The 15,027-nt window shown below is 64.7% G+C and overlaps 1 protein-coding gene across 1 annotated transcript in view; it reads left to right on the top strand.

Moving 5' to 3' along the window:
- The window catches only part of ASAP3 (ArfGAP with SH3 domain, ankyrin repeat and PH domain 3), a 16,784-nt gene extending 1,764 nt beyond the window's left edge, over window positions 1-15,020 (top strand). The window contains exons 3-26 of the mRNA XM_085315738.1: window positions 393-424; window positions 1,558-1,659; window positions 1,921-1,970; window positions 2,223-2,349; window positions 5,112-5,197; window positions 6,055-6,130; window positions 6,290-6,376; window positions 6,723-6,832; window positions 7,673-7,742; window positions 8,737-8,824; window positions 9,373-9,421; window positions 9,678-9,865; window positions 10,099-10,232; window positions 10,753-10,847; window positions 11,175-11,355; window positions 11,518-11,603; window positions 11,692-11,807; window positions 11,948-12,015; window positions 12,111-12,218; window positions 12,369-12,615; window positions 12,886-13,165; window positions 13,736-13,880; window positions 14,055-14,177; window positions 14,268-15,020. Coding sequence (XP_085171864.1) covers window positions 393-424; window positions 1,558-1,659; window positions 1,921-1,970; window positions 2,223-2,349; window positions 5,112-5,197; window positions 6,055-6,130; window positions 6,290-6,376; window positions 6,723-6,832; window positions 7,673-7,742; window positions 8,737-8,824; window positions 9,373-9,421; window positions 9,678-9,865; window positions 10,099-10,232; window positions 10,753-10,847; window positions 11,175-11,355; window positions 11,518-11,603; window positions 11,692-11,807; window positions 11,948-12,015; window positions 12,111-12,218; window positions 12,369-12,615; window positions 12,886-13,165; window positions 13,736-13,880; window positions 14,055-14,177; window positions 14,268-14,342 — 2,723 coding nt within the window. The 3' untranslated portion in view covers window positions 14,343-15,020. The remainder of the gene's footprint in view (window positions 1-392; window positions 425-1,557; window positions 1,660-1,920; window positions 1,971-2,222; window positions 2,350-5,111; window positions 5,198-6,054; window positions 6,131-6,289; window positions 6,377-6,722; window positions 6,833-7,672; window positions 7,743-8,736; window positions 8,825-9,372; window positions 9,422-9,677; window positions 9,866-10,098; window positions 10,233-10,752; window positions 10,848-11,174; window positions 11,356-11,517; window positions 11,604-11,691; window positions 11,808-11,947; window positions 12,016-12,110; window positions 12,219-12,368; window positions 12,616-12,885; window positions 13,166-13,735; window positions 13,881-14,054; window positions 14,178-14,267) is intronic.
- Window positions 15,021-15,027: the final 7 nt, after the last annotated feature.

Raw genomic sequence — 15,027 nt, 5'->3', positions numbered from 1 at the left:
GGAAAGACCCCCCTGCCCCGTCCACCCCAGGCAGGGCCGGACTAGGCTTCCCCTGCGCCTGCCCGGTGCCCCAAGCTCGTCCGCTCCCCCGCGCTGCGTTTTGCAGCCCGTTCCCAGCTCTGCCGGGGCCGTGGACGCGGTGATCCGCTGTGCGCTTGGAGCTGCGCTCTTTCTTTCTTTCTTTCTTTCTTTCTTTTTTCCTCCCCCTCGTATCGGTTGCATCTCCGATCGCGCTCGCCAAGAAAGCGAATCAAAGCCCCGCGGAGCCGTGCGCCGGGAGGGAGAGGCGGGCYGCGCGCGCCGGCGCCTTCCCCGCCGCGGAGCCCCTCCCGGCCCCTCGCTCTGCTCCGGGGGCAGCTTTCTGTTTCAGCTTTTTGTTTCGGTTTTTCCAGGGCAGCGGCTCATAGGCTCGCCCCGCAGGGAGGTGCGGGCTGCTGGAGGGCCGGCTGGGCCGAGACGGGATCCGAAAAACTCCGGCTTGGGAAAGGGGTTGCCGGAGCGAGCTGGGTCCGTGCGCGCCCGGAGGCAAAGCCCTGGGGCATCCGGCGCGGGCATCCCGCCGGCCGCCTCCGCGGTCCCTGGCCGAGCCCTGCAAAGGGGCATCGCTGGCCCCCGGCCCCGCTTGCCGGAGCGAGCCAGAAAGCAAAGCTCGCTTTTGCTGCGGTTCGCCTGCGGTTCAGGGGCTCTTCTGGCGTCCTCCTCTCCCAGTTATCSCAGTCCAGGCCTCCCTGCTTCTCGYCTTCCCTCCCCCTGGTTGTCCCAGCCCGGCCGGAGCCCCCGCGCACTCTTCCCGGGGCTTTTTGGGGAACCGTCCCAGCAAAGGAGTCGAACCGGTTCCAGCGCCGTGCTGGAGGCGTGGGAACAGGCAGCMGGAGCCTCCCGGCCGCTGCCTTTCCCCCTCGCTTTCCCCCCGCCTCGAGGAACGAGTTTGCATTAGGATCCCCTCGCCGGGCCGGCGCCACGTGCTCCCCTGGCCCRCGGGAGCCTCCAGAAGAAATTTCTGAGCGTCGGAGCTTCCCCCTTTCCGGAGCAGCCGCTGCCTCCGGCTGGGTGTCGCTCCGCGAGGAGGACGCGGCTCGTCCCGGCCTCCGCGCCGAGCCCCGGCTGCGGCAGGGTGGTCCCGCACGGGGGCTGCCGCTGCTCCCAGCGGCACGAAACTGCGTGCTGCGGCGCGGGGCGACCCGGGGCCGGGCGGTGGGGTTTTGCGGTCTCCTCCATCTTCCTCCTTGAGGCCGAAGGCAAGCACTGAGCCCACTCTCGCCTTCGCATGCCCGGCGCGGGGCCGGCGCCTCCCCGGTGATCCGTGCCGCCCTTGCTGCGGAGGGCCGAGGTTGGGGAGGGAGCAGGGAGGGGGGTGGGAAGCAGCTCGTTTCCTGGCAGCTCCGGCGCTGGTGCGGTTTGTGGGAAGGGCCCCGCGTCGCACATCTTGCAGCCAGCTCCGGCAAGCCGCAGCCTGTCCCGGTGGTGCCTGGAGCCGGCCCCGTCTGCAGCCTCCTTAACCCTTGGCGGGGCAGCGGTGGAGCCGGCGGCGCCGGGGACGCCGGCCGCGCGGGGTGACCCCGGCACCCTCTCTGCGCTGCGCAGGTGCAGAACCTGAACAACATCGTCTCCTTCCCCCTGGACAGCCTGCTGAAGGGGCAGCTGAAGGACGGGCGCCTGGTGAGTCCCCGCCGGGCACGGGCGCCGGGGAGGGAGCAGCCAGGGAAAGCGGGATTCGCTGCCTCCCTCCCCGTACCGGGACCCGGGGGATGCACAGCAGCGAGACCCGCTCCTGGCATCCTCTCGGGTCGTGGGCGAACGTGGCAGCGGGCGCTGGAGGGGGGCAAGGAGGGCTGCAAAGGGACGGAGCTGGCGGGGGCATCGCTGCGGGGTCTGTGCGTTCCCCTCCGCGCTGCCCGCCCCGCTCTCCTCCTGCCGCAGGACTCCAAGAAGCAGATCGAGAAGGCCTGGAAGGATTACGAGACCAAAGTGTAAGTCAGCCGCTGCCTCCGGCAGAAACGCGCCTAATCCCCTGCCGCACAAAGGGGTTTTGTSCCGCGGCCGGTTTCCCGTGAGGTTCGTGTTTGAGCCGAGCGGGAACCCGCTCGTCCCCGGTCCTGCCGGCTGGAAGCAGCTGAGCCTGGAGATGCTTTTCCCTCGTCCCGCTCCGCTAGCACAACCCGCTGCCCCATCCGCGTCCCCGCGGCAGGGCCCGTCCCCACCTCTCGCCTCCCGCCCGGCAGAGGGAAGATGGAGAAGGAGAAGGAGCGAGCGCGCCTGGCGGGGCTCCCCCCGGCCGAGCCGGCCGCGGCCGAGGGGGCCGAGGACGTGCAGAAGGAGCGGCGGCTCTTCCAGCTCCACATGTGCGAGGTAGGGGCCGCGCCGGGGCRGGGAGGAGGGACCCCCGGTGTCCGGGCTCAGGGTCTCGTCCCCCCATTTAGCTACYGCTAAGGGAGAAATCCAGGAGTCTCCTCGGTGGCTTGGGAGGGATGCAGGGCAGGGGGACAAGCGCCCAGGGTCGCCCGCATCCCGGTGCAGGGTGCATCGTCAGCCCCTCTCGCCGCCCCGGGGCGTCAGCCCCTCTCGCCGCCCCGGGGCCGGAGCCGGAGCCGGAGCAAAGGGCAGGGGAGGAGGCTGGGGCTGGGCGAGGAGCCGCCGCTGCAGCGGGTCGGGGCTCAGCGCGGGGCTGGGGCCCGGCCAGATGAGTCATTGCTTTGAATAGCACCACTGTTAAATAAATAACAGCACATGGAAACGGGGCCGCTGCGGCGGCGGCAGCGCCGCTGGGGAGGGGCCCGCTTCCAGGCAGCCCTGCGAAACGAGGCCGCGTGCAAACGGGGACACGGATCGCCCAGGCGCTGGGGTTCGCGCACGCGGGCGGGCATATCCGCGCGTGATATCCATCGCTCCCTGTGGCTCCTGAGGCCAGGACGCGGTCCGGTTTCTGCCTGAGGTCGGTACTGAGGGGGATGGAGGCGGCTGGACCCCCATCTGCTGCAGCCCTGGGAGGTTTCCGCTGCTCCAGCTGGGATGTCCGAGAGCTGGGACTCTCCTGCCACCTCCTTCTCCCTCGGGCCCTGCCACAGCCTCGGCAGCAGGGAAGTCCCGCGGGAGCYGGGCATCCGTAGTCCTTTCTGGCTGGGACTTTGCTCAGGGTTGGTCCAACCCCAGGTCTCCAGGTTGGAAGTCTCTCYGGCTTTGCAGCTTCTGGCTGCATGGAGCAGGTTAATAGACCCCTGGGCCCAGAGGGCTGAGTCTGGGTGGGGGAAACTGAGGCCCGAGCGGAGATGTGGCCAAACCGCACGCCCCTCCCAAGGAGTCAGATTTGGAGCCCGGGCAGGGACCCGGGAGTCCTGCTCCGTCTCTGGCCGTGCCGCAGCGGGAACTCCCTGCGTGAGCGTTATTCCTGCTTCCTCTCCTGCTCCTGCCTCGCAGTCCTGCTGCTTGGCGCATCCCCCCCCCCCAACCTTGCTGGGCTGCCCTTTCTCCCGGCTCTCGGCACATTTATCCAGCTTCTTGGCATGCTTCTGCAGCTGTGCTGCTGGCAGGGAACAAGAAAACCAGAAATCCTCTCCTTTCCCCGTCGGTGGAGTCCTGCTTGGCTGCCCGGGAGACGTCTCCATGAAGGGCTGCTCCCCGCCGCATGCTCCTGTGCCCGCTGCCCGTGCACSCGGGATTTCGGAGAAAAAGCCACCTTAACTCCCACCCCTGCCTGCTTCCTCTGCCACGTTTCACCCTAGCRCTGTGCTGCTGGAAATGCCACCGAGTGCCTTGTCCATCCCGCTCCCCAGCCAGCTCAGGAACCCGCCTGGAGCAGCCGAGCTGTGGCCGTGCACAGACACATGGGGGTCAGCAGGCTCCATCCCAGGGATTTCCAGCAAAACGGGAAAATTTCCCCCTTTTTTTGGGATACAAAAGACCCACTGGCTCTGGGCAGCATCCTGCAAACTGCTGCAACTGGATTTTGGTCCATGGCATCTGTGGGTATCCTCGGTGCCAGAGCGGGGTTCGGGCCCCCGGGTTGCGCTGGGATGAGGTTTTTTTATTTTTTTTGTTCTCCCTGCGCTCTATTCGTGTCCTGCCATGAGCAAACCCACCCGGGGCCGGGCCAGGCCGTCCTCCCACGGCCCCCGTGGGTTTCCTCGCCGTGGAAAGGCCCCGGAGCCCTCCGCAGCTGGAGGAGGGCTGGCGGGTCATCCGCCTCCCCCTCCGCTCGCCTCCCGGTTGCAATTCCTGGGAGAGAGCGCAGCGGAGGAGAGGAAATTTTACCTCCTGGGCAATTTGACAGCTGCGCGAGCCTGGAGATGAGCCTGCGAAGGGAAATTACTTTTGGTTTTCTTTGCTTTTTGCTTGCATGACCAGAAAGTTTTGGGTGTGGGTTGGGTTTTGTGTGTGTTTCCCCCCACCCCGCCTGTGGTTGATTGATCGGTTTGGTTTATAACGCTGAAACGCTGTGCGCCCTCGTCCCCCAGGACATCCCTGGGGAGGACCGCAGACCTCCTGGGTTGATGCTTTGCAGGCGCTCTCTACTTGAGATACGATTTTAGGAGCAAAGGGGTCACGTCTTAAAAATATTTGGATTATTTTTTTTTTCTTCAGCTGAGCTGGGTTGGGGTTATTTATTAACTCCAGAAGTAATAAGCAGTGAGAGAAGCATGCTCCGTTGGTAACCCCAGGGGCCTGCCTTGGCCCTTGAACTTTTCAAGGCTTGGAGGACTTCCAAATCCAGGTTTTCTGAGGGTCATCCCCAGCGAGCTGACTTCAAATCCTGCGTAGTGCCGTGGCCCCTTGAAAGCGAGCTACAGTTTCAACCTTCCTCCCCGCACACGGAAGGGAGGCGAGCGCAGGGCAAGCTTTGCACTGGTGTCGGCTCTCCCCTCGCCCTTGAGCGGATTTAATTTGGTGGCTGGACCTGCTCAATGCTTGCGTATGATGAATTTGGCGTTTTCCAACCAGGTCCGTCATGGCATTGCCGTTTCCAGCCTCTGATGGRCTGTAAATTCGAAGTGCTGCCTGCTGGAAGCAAGAAATCCCGGTTTCTGAACCGCTTCACCCACCTTGCTCTTTCTCCTGGGGGTTTTTAGCTAGTCCTTGCTTTAGCTCCCTAATCCRTGTGCCTTCTCCCTCTCCAGTACCTGCTGAAAGCCAGCGAGAGTCAGATGAAGCAAGGGCCAGATTTCCTGCAGAGCCTCATCAAGTTTTTCCACGCTCAGCACAAGTAGGTGCCGCTCGCCGGTGAGCCGAGGTGGGCTGGCTCGGCCCCGGGGCCGCGCGGCACCGCTGGCCGCGCTCGTGGGCCGAAGGAGATGGACCTGGGCTCAGGGCACCTTCCTCGTTCTGTCCTTCTCTTTCAAGCTGTTGGTGTTCAGGCTGCACTGTCTGGGATGGTGCTGGGCTGGGGCTCAGCAATGCACATCATCGTCCAGTTATATCTAGGGAGTGGGAACATGCTTTGACTTGAGGAGCTATAAATGTGGCTGCTGGGGTTATGGGGAAGGGGTCTGGCCTGGGATATGTATCCAGTGATTTGGTTGCTTGACARATTTCCAAGGATGAAACAAGCTGAGCAACTCCTCCGTTAACGGTAGCGCTCCTAACAAGCGTGCTCTGAACGAGCATTAATGTCCCTGCTCCTTTCCTGCTGCACCTAGTGAGCCTCGTCCAGCGTGTGGGCGTTGGGTCACTTCTTCTGTTTCACAGCTGGGGAAACCGGGGCAAGGAGGAAGCAGTTGCATTGGCCAAGGGCATGTCCTTGGTTGGGGTTGGGCCACAAGGCCCCTGGGGATCCAGCCTCTAGCAGGGATTCTTCCTAACGAGATGAGAGATGAGCTTGTACTGAACACAAGGCTACTCCTATGTCCCAAATACCCCCAAACGTTTGGAGTGTCCTGACCTCTTAGGCTAGACTCAGCCTTCAGCAGTGTCTCCCTAGATCCCGCTAGCAGGGGAGGCACAGAGCAAGAGCAGCTTCCTGGGAGGTTGCTCACGTCTCATGTCACGTTTTCTCTAAATAAGCTCTCTTTCTCCATGCTCCCCATTTGCATCTTTTCTTAATTGATTGAAATAAATGCCTAGTTTCTTCCAAGATGGCTGGAAAGCTGCCCAGAACCTCTACCCCTTCATTGAGAAGCTCGCTGTGTCCCTCCACACAGTAAGTCTCCCCATCCTCCTGTCCAGCTCCACTCGGACACAACTGCTGAGATGGCATATGTCCCTCTTGTGCCTTGCCCTTCAGTCCCCTGTGCCAGCCTGTGGTGCTGAGAGTGCACATGTTCAGCACAGCAGTGACAGTAGCTGCTTCTCTTTCCAGCTCCACCAAGCCCAGGAGGAGGAGGTGAAACAGCTCACGCAGACACGCGATTCCCTCCGGAGCATCCTGCAGCTGGAGAGCAAAGAGGTGAGGCCAAGGGATGATACAGGACCAGCCCGTACAGAYGTGAGAAGGAGGGTCATGGGGTGCGGGGAGGTAAGGAGAAGTGTGCGAAGGTGTAGCCTGGGGACAAGGAGAGCAGGGAACGGGAAGCTGGGGATCAAGGGGGACATCCGCAGGARCTGGCAGAGAGCAGGAGGCCTGGGGGAGGCTGGGAGGGGAGCTGAGGGCTGCAGGAGCTCCCCTGTCCTGGTGGGTACGTTGCCCATGCACTGGCAGTGTCCCCGAGGACTAGGTCACCCTGCCACAGACACCACAACTGCTCCGCTCATTTCTTTTAATGCTTTTTTTTTTTTTTTCCTGGTGAGCTCAGGAAAACCTGAGCAGGAAGAATTCTGGCAGTGGCTACAGCATCCACCAGCACCAAGGGAACAAGCAGTATGGGACGGAGAAGTCGGGATTTCTGTACAAGAAGAGTGATGGGTGAGGACGAGTATAACTTACCCTGAGACCATCCTGGAGACCATCCTGGCGTTGCTGTGGGCTAAGAGAGCGCCCTGCTCAGGGGAGACTACAGAGCTACTAGAATTGGGAGACCCTGAGGCAGAARTGTTTGGGTGAGGCCTTTACTCCTTACTGTACAGGCCTTCAGTTGCATTTAGTCCTTTCTGGTGTTATACACGTACGAACTCTTGGAAAATGCAATTTTGCCTAGCTGGAGGAGAGCTGAGATCTTAGATGAGACCCTGRTGGTCAGGGATCCCTCCCCCTGCTGCTGGGGGAGGAGGATGTTGTGGAGGTGGTACTGAGGGGCTTCAAGGAGCTGCTTCATGGATGTGTGTCTCCAGGAATAGCAACTCAGCATCAGGTTCACTCGGAAGAGCTGTGCACTGTGAGGCTGATAGGAAAGGAAGAAATGCCTTGTTTCTGGGGTGTGGAGAGGAAAGAGATCCTGAAAGGAAGCATCAGGATGAAAAAATAAAGCCCTTGGAGTTCAAAAGGTCTTCACCTTCTCAAAGCACCTCTTGGAAATGAGCCCTGGCTCACCAGGCTTGGAGCACATGGTTACAGGCTCTGCTATAAAGCCAGGCTACGAGATTCATAACGCCGTTTTGGCAGCGTGTGAAGCTAGTGTGGCCCAAAGACAACAAGCGTAGTAGGACATTTTATGCCCTRTGAGTTACAGGGAGCATCCAGAGAGCAGTCAGCCTCTGCTGAGGACTTCTGTGCCCAGTGGGAGCGTCTGTGATTTAGGGGGATGGAGGGATGTAGGCAATTAGGGCTGTGCAATGATTCCTCACGCGTCTTCCTTCTCCTGCTCAGCATTCGGAAAGTGTGGCAGAAGAGGAAGTGTGGCGTGAAGTATGGGTGTCTCACCATCTCCCACAGCACGGTAAGCAGTGAGGGGCTTCACTCGTGAGGTTGTCCTCAAAGAGCAATCTGCCGTCAGACACTGCTCATGTGCAGACCCTCGTCTGGTGCACGGGGCACACATTTGCACACTGCACGTGCCAAACTCGAGAACCTGGTTTGTACAGTCTCTCCTGCTGGATACGGGAGGGGTTTATGCAGGCCCTGGCCAAAGTCTTTTCAAACCTTCCAGGTACTCAGTTTCTCGTGTGTCCTTTGGGAATGTGACCCAGAGGCCTCCACTCCTTCCTGTCTTTCAGAGGGTCTTTCCYTTAGCCTGAAAGTCCCATCTACACCCCATGGGTCTCGGCAGGAAAACAAGCCACTAGAGTGTGACTTCCAAGTACTACAAGACTAGATTGAGTAGACTTTTCTGTAGGGCCCATCTGGTCCTTGAATATGTCCTTTGAGTGTTGCTGTTGTTTGATATCAGGTTTAGTTTTGCCCGCGCTGACTTGAAATCTCACCTTAGAAAAAAGGGGGTCAACAGTGCCTGAGCACCGTTATGGCTGGAAATGCCACATGGGGAGCACCCCGCTCGTGTCCCTCGTCCCCAGTGTTTGCTATGTGTTGACGTGAGAAGGTGGTGAGTAAGAGGCGTTTTTGGCAAGGACAAGGAGATGGACGTTGAGGTTCCAGACTAGGCCAAAGGGGACGAGGCGATTCCGGAGGGAGCTGCTGCCCTCTGGGGGTGGAGGGCCCAAACCGCAGCAAGGAAGGAGAACGGGAGACGTTTCCTGCTCGGATCCCCCGCAAAGGGAGYGTGCAGACGGTCCGAGACCATCTGACTCGCAGTTACCCCAAAGGGAGCTACAGCCGGAGGCAGCAYCTGGCGCTGGTTGCCCTCCTGCTGGAGGGGTGGCTGCYGTAGGAGAYACGTGGTTGGCAATGCTCATCAACRGGCGCGTTTAAACAGCAGTGACCCGCACCACTTCTTATCCCGGTCTTTCACCTGTCTCTGTCCTTGCTCCTTGCAGATAAACCGTCCCCCCGTCAAGCTGAACCTCCTGACCTGCCAAGTGCGGCCCCACGCCGAGGAGAAGAAGTGCTTCGACCTGGTGACCCGTGAGTGACGGGGAGGGAGACGCCGGCGGGGTGCGTGCCGCTTGGTCTCCCCTCTCGCCGAGCTGCCGGCCGGCCGGCCGGGAGTTATCCCGGGGCAGCTGCCCCGACTGACGCTCCGGAGGCGGCGGGGGGCGGGCGCGTTGGACCTGGAGGCGGCTGAGCTGGAGGTGTAGGCTCCCTTTTCAAAGGAAGTTTTTCTCGAAACTAGCCCGAGCGGGTTTTCCCGGCTCCCGGTGGCCCTCTGCCAGCTCTGCCAAGGTGCCTCGGCACACTTTGCCCTTTTAATCYGCCTCCGGGCGTCTCTCGGGCTGCTTTTGCGGAGGAAGGACAAATCCCTGCGAGGAGCAGGGTGGGATCTATCAAGGTCAAGACATTTGTGACCTGAAAGAAAGCGTGGGGCAAGGATCTCCTGACGAAGAGTGACACGCAGTGATTTTTTATTTATTTTCTAATGCAGCTCTTTGGAGCAGTTTGAGCCCCTACTTGTCKTGGGCTAGCCTGAATCTCCCCCTCACCTTTTTCTCCCCTCCTCCTCCTCCTCCCTGCAGACAACAGGACGTATCACTTCCAAGCGGAGGATGAGCAGGAGTGCGTTGTGTAAGTGGTGCGGCCCGTGCCCGCCCCGCGCCGTGGGGAGGGCGTGCGAAGGCACCGCGCGAATCCTGCCCCCCCCCTGCACCCCCGAAGCAGCCGCCTGGGACGCGGGAGACGCAGATCCCGCTGCGGGCTCTGCCCACCGCGGCCGGGCAAACCTCATCCCTTCCCYGTCCGCGCGCTCGGGGAGACTCCTCGGAGCAGAGGGCCGGCCGGCTGGGCGCGGGGGCCGCCTGACCCCCCGCTCCCCGCTGCCCAGCTGGGTCTCCGTGCTGCAGAACAGCAAGGACGAAGCGCTGAGCAACGCCTTCAGGGGCGAGCCCAACGGCGGCGCGGCCGCGGCCGGCGGCGCGGCGGACGGCGGCTTGCAGGAGCTCACCAAGCTGGTTATTAGCGAGGTGAAGAACATGCCGGGAAACAAGCAGTGTTGCGACTGCGGGGCCCCGGGTAGGTCGGGGCTTGGGACCCTCCGGGAGGGAGACGGGGAAGGGGCACGGGCACGGCGGCAAAGCACCGCGGAGCCGGTGCTCGGAGAGGGTCGCTGAAAACCCGGCTGCCAGGACGCTGCACGCCGAGAGCGTCCCCGGGGCTCCGCCGCTTTCCCCGGCGGGCGCGGGGATGGGGGCAGCGAGGGCAGGGCGGCGGGGGGCGGCGCTGAGCCCTCGCGCCGCTTCCCGCAGACCCCACGTGGCTCTCCACCAACCTGGGCATCCTGACGTGCATCGAGTGCTCCGGCATCCACCGCGAGCTGGGCGTGCATTACTCCCGCATCCAGTCCCTCACCCTGGACGTCCTCAGCACCTCCGAACTGCTGGTAAGCGGCTCCCCGCGCCCGGGGCTCTCGCGTCCGTGGGGAATYGCCTTCTGCTCTGTCTTTCGGGCTCTCTGTGGCTCCAAACCCTCCCAGGGTGCAGGTTTCAACCCTCCTCCCTCRGCTCTGCCCCAGGGTTTGGATCCCGTCGGTGCTCGAAATCCTTCCCCAGCGTCTTGCCTCAGTTTCCCTCCCRCCGTAGCAGCCTGTGGAGTAGGAAGGCAGGCGGGAGCTTTGGGAAGCAGTTTGCTAAAGTGTGGGGGGACATCAATTCCCCTGTTAAAACGAACTTCCCCTCCCCGGGGAGGAAGATGACGATCTGGGAGGGCGCTGGTGCCTGCGGGCCGGTGCAAGGAAAGCCGCCGGCGAGCGAATGCGCCCTCGGCTTTTCCCCTCCCTCGGGGCCGCGAGATGAGGGGTTGCAAATCGCCGCACGGGGTGCAACGCAGCCAGGCCGCGTCCCGGGCTCGTCGGCCCCTCTCCGCTCACGGCCCCTCTTCCCCCTGCCCCTGCCTCGCCCCAGCTGGCCGTCAGCATCGGAAACGCCCGCTTCAACGAGATCATGGAGGCCACGCTGCCCGCGCAGGACAGCCCCAAGCCGTCGGCCGGCAGCGACATGTGAGTCGGCCGCGGGGGCCCGGAGGTGGCAGGGCGACGTCTCGCGTTTGGAGCCTCAAGCGCCCTCCGGCCGAGCCGCCTCCTCTTCCTCCTCGTGCGCTGGGCTGCAACGGTGGCGAGCAGCCGTGCCGCGTTTGCCCCCGTCCCCGCAGCCCGGCGGTGGGACGTGGCGGGGGAATCTGCACCTTCCTCGGCAGTTCCCGTCCTCCGATCCCGAGGCAGAGCAGGAGGTGCCTCCTGCTGTCGCCGGGTGAAGAGCCGTCTGGGCGCCGTGGCCCCCGCTCTGGCCCGGGGCGCGCCGACCTTGTCCCCCCCCTTTTCCCGCAGGAGCGCCCGKAAGGAGTACATCGTGGCCAAGTACATGGAGCGGCGGTACGTGCAGAAAGGYGGCCGGGACGACCCGCACCGCCTCTGGGAAGCCATTCGCACCAGGGACCTCCTGGCCCTGCTCCAAGCCTTCGCAGAAGGACACGATTTGGCCAAGCCCCTGGTTAGCCCCGAGGGCCAGGTAAGCCCTGCCTGGTATCCCGCTAGCTCCTGCTAGCAAAATCGGTGGCTTTTCCTCCCCTCCTGCGCCACGGGGCTTTCCCGGCCTCCTGGCAAAAGCCTGCCCTTGGCCGCGCGGGGCGGCGAGCATCCTCGGCCGAGCCCGGCTCCCCTCTCGCCGCAGGAGCAGGGCGAGCTGCCGCTGCACGTGGCCGTGCGGTACGTGGACCGCTCTTCCCTTCCGCTGGTGGACTTCATCATCCAGAACGGGTGCGTGGGGCTGGGAAGTGGGGCTGGCGCGGGGCTGCGCTCTGCCGCCGCCCCCGGCCTTGACTTTCCTCCCGGTGGCTCGGCGCAGGGGGACGCTGGACCGAGCGACCCAGGATGGAAACACGGCTCTGCACTACGGCGCGCTCTACAACCAGCCCAACTGCCTCAAGCTGCTCCTGAAAGGCAAAGCCGCCTGCACGGCAGGTACGGGCACCGGGGGCCGGCCGCGTCGCCCGGGGGTCTGGGGGCTGGGCTTTGGGCGCACGCCCTTCCCGGGGGCGAGGGGGGCAGGCGTCCGAGGCCGGTAACCCAGACCCGGCGCCTTTCGCGCCTCCCTCGTGCAGTGAACGCCGCGGGCGAGACGGCCTTGGACGTGGCGAGGAGGCTCAGACACRCCGAGTGYGAAGAGCTGGTAGGTGACGCKGGAGACCCGCTCCGGGCTGGGGGCRGYGGCGCCGGGAAGCGCCCGGCCCGTGCCGCTGAGCCCCGTGCCGTGCCGTGCCGCAGCTGGAGCAGGCGCAGGCGGGGAAGCTCTCCCTGCAGGTGCACGTGGACTTCGACTGGGACCCCCCCCAGGAATACACCTACGACAGCGAGGACGAGCTGGAGGAAAAGGTACCGCGGGGAGCGGCCGTCCCCGGGGACGGGCAGGAGGTTGTAGGGATGCTGGGGGGGGGTGGGGGAGCGTGGATGCCCTGGGGCGGCCTGGGTGGGGGGGGTGCTGGCAGTGGGGGGCAGCTCTGGAGCCGGGTGTGCGCCCCGCAGGTGAGCCCCCTGCAGCGCTCCTTCAAAGGCACGTCGCCCCTGGCCGCGAGCCCCCCGCCCGCCGCCTGCCCCCAGACCCGCTGGAGCTGCGTGGGCATGGACATCACCAACAAGACCTACGAGACCATCCTGGTGCCCTCGCGGCCCGCGCCCCGGCGCTCGCACAGCGAGGAGCTCCCCCCGCCGCTGCCCGTCAAAAACCCCGCGCGGGGCGGCCCCCGGCCCCGAGCCGCCCAGAGCCCCACGGGTGAGCTGGGTCCTGGCTCAGGGAGGGGGCGTTCGCCCGGCGCGGGGTGCTCGGGACTGCTCCCGTCCGGGTATTTGGGGTTGGAGGGGTCCGGGGAGGAGCAGAGATGGGCCAGGGCTGGAGGATGGTTTTTGCTCCAGCATCGCCCCAGTGCAAACTGGCGTTTTTATTTATTTATTTATTTATTTATTATTTTTAYCACCATCACGGTTGGGCAACGCGGCCCCCTCGCCTCTTCCCCCCCGTGTCTCCACGCTCTCCCTTCCCCAGAGCGCCCCGAGCTTCCCCGGCAAGCCTCGGAGCCGCAGTTCCCCGGCCTGGCGGAGGTGCCGGCACCCCGCAGCCTCTCCTCCTCCAGCGCCCCGGGCACCCTGGACGGCGCCGCCAGCCACCCGGCCGCCGCGTCCCACAGCCCCGCGGAGACCCGGCGCGCGGCGTACTGGGAGACCCGCTCGGAGACGGAGAGCGGCGGCACGCGGAGGGCGTCGGAGCCCGGCCAGCCCCCCGGGCAGYCGCCGGACGGGGTGCAGATGACCCCCGTGAAGTTCAGGTGGGGACCCTGAGCCCGGTCGGGTGCTGGTGGGATGTGCTGGGCGGGGGTTGCATGGTGATGGCTCCCTAAGCATGGAGCTGGCAGGTCAGCTTCGGGTCCTGCTGGTCTCCCACGGGCCATGAGGAACCTCAAGTTGTCCCCAGTGGTCACGGAGCAAAAGCGTCCCCGACCTGGAGTCTGCTCAGGGGCTTGATGGTGGCCCTGGGTGGGTGCAGGAGTGGGCAAGGGGCAGCCTTGGGGGCWCTGGGTTGTCCCAGGAGACTAGGATCAGTTAGGGGGAGACACCAGGACTGGGACTGCCTGGAAATTATTATTTCCCCCCCCCCTTTTTTTGGGGGGGAAATTGGATTGGTTAGGTTGAGGGAGGACAGGGCTGGTGGGGGCTGGGAAAGGGGACAGCCTGGGGCAGCCCGTGGGGGACCTTCTCCATCAGCGTCCGCTCGGGGCCGCRGTTGGGAGCGACGGCCTGGTCCTTTGGGTCCCATCGGGGGCCGCGACCGCACGGAGCGGGACGGCTGATTTTTTTTTTGCTGTTATTTTTACGCTGTCTCTGCTGGTCCCCGGCAGCTCGGAGAGCACCCGCTCGTACCGGCGCATCGGCGGCACAGCGGGCAAACCCGGCGCGGCYGTCGCCCCGCAGAGCCCCGGCTGCGCCGAGGACCCCGCTCTGAGCAAGGCGCCCCCGGTGCCCATGCCCAGGCGCTTCGCTCCGGTAGGTGTCACAACTTGGGGGGGTCTCGGAGGGGAGGCTCCCCGGGATGGGCAGAGGCTCCTCCATCTCCCTCCCCCCCCCACGGCCGGGCAGCCCCCCGGCCAGCCGGGCCGGGATGGGGCGGCCCGGGCAGCGCGTCCCTCACCCTCCTCGCCCATCGCCGCGCTGGGGCAGGCCAAGGGGCGGCCGAAGCGGGTGAAGGCGGTGGCCGACTGCAAGGGCGACAGAGCCCGGGAGCTGACCTTCTCCAAGGGCGAGGTGATCGTGGTGACGCGGGAGGAGGATGAGCAGAGCTGGGTGAGCGTCCCCCACCCCCCCCGCACCCCCGTTTTCTGCCCCATTCCTCCGAGACGGGACCCTYGCTGACACCCCTCTCCGCACCCCCAGGTCGGCTTCATCGAGGGCGAYGGCTCCCGCACCGGTGTCTTTCCAGCCAGCTTCGTCCACCTCTTGCAAGACTGACTGAGCCGCTCGATGCCCACTTTTTTTCCCCCCCTTCCGTCTCCATCCGTTCGGCGTCCCCGGAGAGCTCGGCAGAGCCGGGCGCGAGGGACAGGCGCCCTCGTCCATCCCCGTCCCGTCCTCCGCCGTGCCGGAGGCTGGAAGCCGGAGCCGGCCGCTCTCCGACTCCTCTTGGCCGTCAACCGCTTCCCCGCGACGTCGGGATCCGGAGCCTCCCCCCATCCCAGGCGGACGCTGCCCTCGGCCGGGGCTCGGACCCCCCGACGTGGAGGGCTCCTCCGGCGAGCCCTGCCCTGGCACGGGGAAGGGACGCGCTCGCCGCGCCGGTGGCACCAGGAGCTTTCCGTGCTCGCCCGGCTGCTTCCCCGGCTCCGGGCTTCGCTCCGGGCAAAGCGTTACGGCTGGCAGCCCGCACCTGGGGTTGCCCCCGGCCCAAGCCATCGCCCCCCCCAGTCCTGTAATCACTTCTTGCTCCCCAGCTTTCCCTGGGGGGAGTGCTAAGAAGGGGGGGGGATTAATTTTATTTGGGGGATTCACTTAAAAAAACCACCCCAAAACTCCTACTGCAGCATCGCTCCGCAGTTGGGGGCTGCATCGGGGCAGGGCCACGGGACCAGGCTTCGAACCGTCCGTCCCCCGTGCTCCCCCCCAACACACCCACGTCGCGCGGGGGCCGTGCTGCATC

Source organism: Rhea americana, unplaced genomic scaffold (assembly GCF_003343005.1).
Source record: "Rhea americana isolate MKP2758 unplaced genomic scaffold, rheAme1 scaffold_439, whole genome shotgun sequence".
NCBI classification, from domain to species: domain Eukaryota; kingdom Metazoa; phylum Chordata; class Aves; order Rheiformes; family Rheidae; genus Rhea; species Rhea americana.
Note: the sequence above shows the minus strand (reverse complement) of the source record. Positions and strands in the feature narration are given on the sequence as shown.